Source organism: Galeopterus variegatus, unplaced genomic scaffold, assembly GCF_000696425.1.
Source record: "Galeopterus variegatus unplaced genomic scaffold, G_variegatus-3.0.2 Scaffold322, whole genome shotgun sequence".
Classification (NCBI taxonomy): Eukaryota; Metazoa; Chordata; class Mammalia; order Dermoptera; family Cynocephalidae; genus Galeopterus; species Galeopterus variegatus.
This window is the reverse complement of record NW_007726433.1, coordinates 524297-533305: the sequence shown is the minus strand read 5'-3', so window position 1 is coordinate 533305 and position 9009 is coordinate 524297. Positions and strand designations below refer to the sequence as shown.

Genomic DNA, 9009 nt, shown 5'->3' with positions numbered 1-9009 from the left:
GCACTCTTTACAGTAGCCAAGAGTTGGAACCAGCCCAAATGTCCATCATTGGATGAGTGGACATGTTAAATGTGGTATATCTATACAATGGAATACTACTCAGCTATAAAAAAGAATGAAATACTGCCATTTGCAATGACATGGATGGGCCTAGAGAGAATTATATTACGTGAAACAAGTCAGGCACAGAAAGAGAAATACATGTTCTCACTTACTGGTGAGGGCTAAAAATAAATAAATAAATTCACACACACACACACACACACAAACTGGGGTGGGGGAAGAAGACACAACATTTACAATTCCTTGAAGTTGACATGACAAGCATACAGAAAAGACATTGTTGGGTGGGAGAGGGGGAGAGGGAGGAGGGAGGGAGGTTTCAGTAATGGGCCACAATAATCAACCACATTGTATATTGACAAAATAAAATTTAAAAAATAAAAATAATAAATAAATAAATAAATGAAAGTTGAGACACCCCCCCCCCAAGACAGAGTCCAAGTGGTGATATTAGGAATAAACAAGGTTTGGCCGACGACTCCACATAGAGATGAAGCTACACACATGCTGCAAATATCCATTCAGGTTAGCCTAGCAGATCTGACCACGCTTTGGTTTGACACTTGAATAAGCTCTAAACCATAAGACTTAAGGACTATTTCTTATGAATACACATGGAAGAAAAAAAATCCTCCAGTTACATAATATAATGGTTTAGTGACAGAAAAGTAAATAGAACCAAGGTCTTCTGCTACCCCTTTATAGTGTCTATTACCCAATATTTAAGTATTTTACAAATAAGGTCTAGAATGCGAACACAAAAAACCCACAGATCAGAGACACTTCTAGCCCTAGGACCATCACTCCTGCTTGCCTCTTCAATGTGGTGTTGTGACTCTTCCAAACCATTTGCCACAAGCAATCATCAGTCCTCTGTACTCTACTGTTGACATAATAGGAGTGCTGGTCATTAAGAGCCAAAGAGGCTAAGCTACAAAGAGCTAAAAGAGACTTGAAAGGAGCTTTAATGTCAGAATAGGGGAGGGACGTAAGGATCTCCAACAAACTACCAGAAAAATACCGCTAGTTCAGCTGGCAACTCAAATAACTGCACAAGTGCTTTACCTTAAGGTAACCATAGTACTTTACAGTATGCAGAAGTGCTTTATGCATACATCCTATTCCAAACAGATTATTTTTAAAATGTATACTCAAGTGTCAAGACTTAATGAAAATAGTTTTTATTGCTTTATCAACACCATTATTAAAGAAAACTGCCTTTTAAATTTTTTTGTAGGGCCGGCCCGTGGCTCACTTGGGAGAGTGTGGTGCTGATAACACCAAGTCAAGGGTTAAGATCCCCTTACCAGTCATCTTTTAAAATAAAGAAATAAAAACAAACAAACAAACAAACAAATAAATAAGTAAATTTTTTTGAAAACTGTGAGCATGTGGTTGTGAAGAATTCAATGACTAATGGTAGTTTGGTGCCACTGCCCTAATTCAACTAAGATGTTAGCAGTTTGACTGACCACTGCTTCTGAACCATCAGTCCAAAAGTCACCACAGTGAAAAGAGGCAAATAACTTTTTAGTATTATTATGAAAATAGTTGTGATCTTGCAGATCCCCTGAAAGTGCATCAAGGACCTAAGACAACACTTTGAGAACTGTGCTTTAAATCAATACTGCCCTAAGAAGAAAACAGTCCTCCAAAGACCCTTCTCAATAATAATGTCTTAATAATAAAATAATAATAATAATAATAAAATAAGGTCTTAATAATAATAAAAGGTACAAATGACTTCCTAACTCTAGTCATTTTCATCCCACTCCTTACTGTATATAAATCCCGAGCTTAAAAAAAAAAAAAAAAAAAAAGAGGAAAGTGGGTTTTCAAATGGAACTCTTTTGCCACTGTTCACAGCAAGACAGCACAGAATTTATTTCCAATAGTCCTACCCACTCAAAGATCCTGCCTTATTCCTCACAATAAAGATAAAGGTTCCAAGGGCATTACTACTCAGCTCCAAAATCTATTCATAGCATTTATATGAAAAAATTATGAAAAGGGCTTTTTACATCTGGTATATTAACAGCATAGGGACTAGCTGAATTGAACAGTCCAGAAAGCTCGTTATTATTACACTACGATATTCAGACCTTATAGTTTTCCTCTTACCTTTACTTATTCCTGAACCTAGACAATATATGCTTTTATTTCTTGCTATAACAAACTCCAATGCTGCCAAGTTAAAGGTCTATTTTATAAAAACTCTCAACTAAGTTGTTTCTTCGAATCAAAAGATATGGTTTATAGAATTTTTTTCATCCTTTTCTTACAACTTATTTCTCCTCCTCTATCCTAGTTTATTTATAAAACTTTATATAGGCCTCTTATTCTCAACTTTCAAAACAAATTATTTTTGCGCATTACTATTCTCAATACATACAACATACATTTCTCCATCTGTGTCTGCCCAACCAGATTATAACCCAATATTTTATTTTTTTAATAAACTCATCCGTTATTGGCCAAAACATCTGGCTCACAATAAAGATTACAAATGCTTATTAAACTATAAATTTTCTTTAAATCTGATTAAATGTCCCATTCTTTACCATCTTTGTCTATGCACCCAGACCGATATCACAATTTTTTTGCATGGATTAGGGGTTATTTTCTCCTTTGTTCAGAAAAAGAATAGCACATCCAGAAATTTTACAGGAGAAAGTAAGGCATATCAAGATGGTAAGGGTATGGCAGTCAAACAGGTATCCAGAACACAAAAAATAATAAGATTCTTTTATATAATGATAGATTCATTTCCGTTACAAGGCAATTGTTTTTTGCTAACCTTCCTCCTTTTGGCCTTCTTCAACAAATATCAATTTTTTAATCTGCTTCATTCTTTTTGTACCAATTGTGTGACTTTCCTGAGGAGTACAGAAGTATAAGACAAGACCTGACTCTACTAGAGGTAACAATCCTGAGCAACTCTTCACAACTTTTGATAGTTTCCTTAAAATCCTAAAAACAACAAAGTTAAATTAGCTTAAAGAAAAAAAGTGAACTTACCACCAAACAAAGGTTCTGGTTCCACTAATATTTCCTGCTTTTGAGGAATTGGAGCACGGACTTCTTCTCTAGTTTAAAAAAAAAAAAAAAGTGGATATTTTAAGTTACTTGTTTTCTTTCCATAATTATTATGAATACATTCAAATTAACAAGTAAAATGAACACCAGATTTAGTGACTTTTAGGAACCACAGTAATCATAGTAAATGAGTTTTAGATGGTTTCCATACAGAGCTCAACTAGAATAAGATACCTGGCATAGATAGTTCAAATGGTTTATAAAAAAGAACAAACAGAAAAATAAAAAATATTTCTCTTTCCATCTCAAGAACTCTATTCTAAATACTCTTAAGAAAAAAATGATAAAAACTTACCTAAACGCTTCAGGCAAAAATGAATGGAAAAGTATAGGCTTAACAGAAACAACATTATACTCCTACATCAAATAATGTATAATTAAATCACAAGAATATATTGGGCCGGCCCGGTGGCGCACTGCTACAGTGCGCCGCTTGGGAGTGCGGTGGCGCTCCCGCCGAGGGTTCGGATCCCACATACAGACCAGCCGCTCACTGGCTGAGCGAGGTGCGGGCGCAACACCGAGGGTTGCAATCCTGTTGCCGGTCCCAGTCCGGTACGGGCGCGACACTGAGGGTTGCGATCCGTTGCCGGTCACGAAAAAAGACAAAAAGGAAAAAAAAAAAAATCACAAGAATATATTATAATAAGCTTAAACAAATAATAAATTTTATGATAATTATGAAGGAGGCTAACAAAGGTATGATTTTAATTACTTACTAAATAGTTCCTAATATACAGAACAGAAAAAGTAATTACTCTCCTCTTTAGTATACTGGCAAGAAGAAAAAAAAATTACTCATCTTTTAAAAGCCTATCCTCTTCAAAGTTTACCTCCACTGGGTTTGCTACTAATCCATCTCTTTCAGTAAGATATATTCATTTAGATACAATGTAAAAATGGAGAGTGCTTTTAAAAGTCAGTTTAATTATTATTATTTTTTTTTTTTTAAAGATGACCGGTAAGGGGATCTTAACCCTTGACTTGATGTTGTCAGCACCACGCTCACCCAGTGAGCGAACAGGCCATCCCTATGTGGGATCCGAACCCAGGGCCTTGGTGTTATCAGCACCGCACTCTACCGAGTGAGCCACGGGCCGGCCCATAAAAGTCAGTTTAATTATTTTATAGCTGTAATTCAAATATTAAACTCTGCTTGGGCCAGCCCCGTGGCCCACTTGGGAGAGTGCGGCGCTGGCAGTGCCAAGGCCACAGGTTCGGATCCTATATAGGGATGGCCGGTGAGCTCACTGGCTGAGCGTGGTGCAGACAACACCGTTCTGAGGGTTGTGATCCCCTTACCGGTCAAAAAACAAACAAAAAAAACCTCTGCTAATTAATTCATCGTAAATAACAGTAGCTTCCAAAATAATTATCTTCCTGCTTGTAAGTATTGTAAGTATATAAGTCCCATATATATATTAATTTATGTTAGGCCCTGGTTTTTGATATCTGAGAGGTGGAACTCCAAAACATACTTTAAGAAATAAAGTAGTAATACCCATTTGTCGACAATCACTAACATCCTGTAATCAAAGAATCATCACTCAAAGAAATCCACAATAAGCCAAATTGACTGAAGGATAAAAGATAATTCAAAACTATTTTAAGTATTCTTTCCTACTGAATACTAGTCATTGCTCACAATTCATCTGTAAGACGAAGCTGTTAATCCTTTCATCAACAAAGAAATAGACTCATTAATTTTCTTAAGAAAACAATGAATTTAAAAGACATCTTTTACCTAAATCAGTCTTTCCATTATTGGTATAACCTGATTTTACAGTTATGTATATAAGTGTCTCAATCTAAACCAATTCAACTACTCAATAAACAAACTTTAATCTGATGAAATACATCAATTAGGGGGATGAATTAAGTAGTAATCCTTATACAAAAAGATTTGATTACTAAATATTTGAGATTATCTGTTCCAAGATTATTTGCTGCCAAGAATGGAAGAATGGCACAGAAATAGATGAATTATAAAAGAAAAAAATAACCTGATGGGTCTTCAAAAACTTAATGGGAAATGGATATTATGAAAAAACTATGCATGGGTTGCAAAATTATATTGTACCAAAATAAACTCATACTAACTTGTTATAACATGTCTAAACAGGATCTAGTTTGAGGCACTAAGAAGAAGACATTAGGCACCCCAGCCTGCCGAGGTAAGCCCAGAAGAACCCAGAGGTGACCCCTCCCCACTCTTTGGACCTGGAGGGGAGTGCCAGCCCACGAGATCTGGCCCTCTGAGGTGAGCCCAGCATTACCATGCGCTGCTGGGGGCTCATTCTATGATCACAGATTCTGCAACAGGACCCAAGGTGGTTTAACATAACCACCACCACACCTACTGTGAAGCAGACAACTCACCATCACAGTAGCAACCAGGGCCACTCCACAGCCAACCTCAGTGTAATAGAAGAAGCAAACCCTTTACCCAATGACCAAACATCAAAACAAAACAAAACTAGAACTACAAATAAACAAGAAGAAATGACACCACCAAAGAACACAGTAATGCTCCAAAGTCAGACTCCATTTAACAGGGAATCCTTGAAATTTCTGAAAAAGAATTCTGAGCAATGATCTTAAGAAAACTTGAAGAAATAAAGGAAGACTCAATTAAAGAACACAATGAAACAAGAAAAAATATCCAGAATATGAAGGAAGAAATCTACAAAGAGATTAATACCTTAAAAAAGAGTGTAGCAGAAGTTCTAGAAATGAAAGATTTACTCAATGAAATAAAAAACACAACTGAGAATGAGCAGCAGGGTAGAGCAAACAGAAGAAAGAATTTCAGAGTTTGAAGATGGTCTTTTTGAAATAACTCAGGCAGACAAAAAAAAAGGAAAAAAGAATTAAAAATAATGAGGAAAATCTAAGAGAAACAGCAGACAACCTCAAGCGCCCTAACATCTGAATCATGAGTATTCCTGAAGGGGAGGAGAAAGGAAAAGGTATTGAAAACCTATTCAAGGAAATAGTTACAGAAAATTTCCCATGTGTAGGGTGATATTCAGACCTTCAGATCCAGGAAATTCAAAGGTTCCCTAACAGATTCAATCCAAAAAGATCCTCCCCAAGACACATTATAGCTAAATTTGCAAAGCTCAAAGACAAAGAATTCTACAAGCAGCAAGAGAAAAGCGTCAGGTCACTTATAGGGGAACCCCGAACAAATTAACAGCAGACTTCTCAACCAAAACCCTACAGGCCAGAAGGAAGTGGAATGATATATTCAAAATACTAAAAGAAAAAAACTGCCAGGGATCCAATCAAGATGGCGGAATAGACGGTCTGCAGCATCACTCTCTCCCACATATCAACCAAATTTACAACTATAAAAATGTAACATCAGCCAAGCCAGGGCCGCTAGAGCTCAGGGGAAGAGGAGGAGAGACCTATGGAATTCATGAAGGCAGAAGAAACTATGATGAAAGAAAGAAAAAGCTGCTCTGAGCATTTCGGGCCACGTCTGCTTTAAGGCTCGAGCTGATGCGCACATGGAGCAGGAGCCAGCAGAAGCCACAGCTGCGCCCTTCAAATGGAGTTACTTGGAGGTGGCAGGAGAGAAGGGGGCCTTGGCGGCCCCCAGGACAGCAAGATCACTAATAGGGTCCACATGGACCCACACAGGAGCAAGGAGCCAGAACAACTGAGGAAGGGGAGCCACTCAGAGACTGGTGAGTCATCACAAGGGACCGGCATAGGACCCATCCCAAGGAAAGGAAATCTAGGGCAATCAGAGGGGGGAGGGAGAGGGAATGGGGGAAGGGGAGAGATTGGACAAGTGGCATAAAGAATAATTATGATTTGTAATAATATATATGCTAGCAATATTGATTTAATCAGCATATCTCAATGTTCAACCCCCCTAATATGTATAATCGATTTTGATTCAATAAATAAAATAAATTTTAAAAAGAAAGAAAAAAAAATGCCAGCCAAGAATTCTTCACCCAGCAAGGGTCTCCTTCAGATATGAGGAAGAAATAATGTATTTCCCAGACAAACAAAAGTTGTAGGAGTTCACCACCACACGACCAGCCCTGCAAGAAATTCTCAAGGGAGTCGTTCATCTGGAATCTGAATAATGGTGATCACTAACACAAATACACATGAAAAGAGTAAAACACCATTAAAACAAAAATGCCAGCAAGAAAGAGAAAGAAGCTAATCATCTCACCTTAAATTTCCAAGTAACTTTGAAGAAGAGAAATAAAAGGGGAAATAATGATCAAAAAATATTTATTTATTTATTTATTTTAAAGATGACTGGTAAGGGGATCTTAACCCTTGGCTTGGTGTTGTCAGCACCACACTCTCCCAAGTGAGCCATGGCCGGCCCTCAAAAGATATTTAAACCATCTAAACAAGAAACAACTAAATGACAGATATTAAGCAGCACTTGTCAACAACTACCCTAAATGTGAATGGACTAAACTCCCCATTCAAAAGACACGGACTGATTGGATTAAAAAGCTAGACCCAAGTCTATGGTGTCTTCAAGAGACTTACCTCACCTGCAGAGACACACAGATTAAAAGTGCAGGGATGGAAAAAGATATACCATGCAAATGGAAACCAAAAATGAGCAAGAGTAGCTATTCTTATACTGGACAAAACAGACATTAAACCAAAAACCATAAAAAGAGACAAAGAAGGCCACTATATAATGATAAAGGGATCTATCCAGCTAGAAGACATGACAATCATAAACATGTATGCACCCAATACTGGAGCACCCAGATATATAAATCAAACATTCTTAGACCTAAAGAAAGAAACAGGACCTAATACATTAATAGTGGGTGATCTGAACACCCCTCTCTCAGTATGGGACAGATCTTCCAGGCAACAAGTCAACAAAGAGACACAGGATTTAATCTATACCTTAGATCAACCGGACCCAGCAGATACATCCAGAACATTTCACCCAACAACTAAAGAATATACTTTTTTCTCATCAGCTCATGGAACATTCTCCAGGATAGACCACATATTAGATCACAAATCCAGTCTCGGCCAATTTTAAAAAACTGAAATCATTCCAAGCATCTTTTCAGACCACAATGGCCTAAAATTGGAAATAAATAATAAGCAAAACTCTGCAAACGATACAAATACATGGAAACTAAATAATAGGCTCCTGAATGACCTATGGGTCCAAGAAGAAATTAAACAAGACACTAAAAAATTTCTAGAAACTAATGAAAATAAAGATACATCATACCAAAACCTGTGGGATACTGCAAAAGCAGTACTAAGAGGCAAATTTATTGCAATAAATGCTTACATCAAAAGAATGGATGGGCCGGCCCGGTGGCACACTGCTACAGTGCGCCGCTTGGGAAGTGCAGTGGCGCTCCCGCCGAGGGTTCGGATCCCACGTGCAGACCGGCCGCTCACTGGCTGAGCGAGGAGCGGGGGCAACACCGAGGGTTGCGATTCCGTTGCCGGTCCCGGTCCCGGTCCGGTGCGGGCGCAACACTAAGGGTTGCGATCCGTTGCTGGTCACGAAAAAAGACAAGAAGACCAAAAAAAAAAAAAAAAAAAGAATGGAAAGACTTCAAATAAACGACCTAACACTATGCCCCAAAGAACTTGAAAAACAACATCAATCTAAACCTAAATGGAAAGAAATAATTAAGATCAGAGCAGAACTAAATGAAATAAAGACCCCCAAAACTATAGAAGAGATCAATAAAACAAACAGTTGGGGGCCAGCCTGTGGCTCACTCGGGAGTGTGGTGCTGATAACACCAAGGCCATAGGTTCGTATCCCATACAGAGATGACCGGTTGCTCACTGGGTGAGCGTGGTGCTGACAACACCAAG

At 37.9% G+C, this 9009-nt stretch overlaps 1 protein-coding gene across 2 annotated transcripts in view; it reads right to left on the bottom strand.

Annotated features, from left to right (window-relative positions):
- The window catches only part of UBXN7 (UBX domain protein 7), a 67943-nt gene that overhangs the window by 35176 nt on the left and 23758 nt on the right, over positions 1 to 9009 (bottom strand). For both annotated transcript variants that reach the window (XM_008567472.1, XM_008567473.1), the window contains exon 3: positions 3082 to 3149. In XM_008567472.1, the coding sequence (XP_008565694.1) occupies positions 3082 to 3149 (68 nt within the window). The remainder of the gene's footprint in view (positions 1 to 3081; positions 3150 to 9009) is intronic.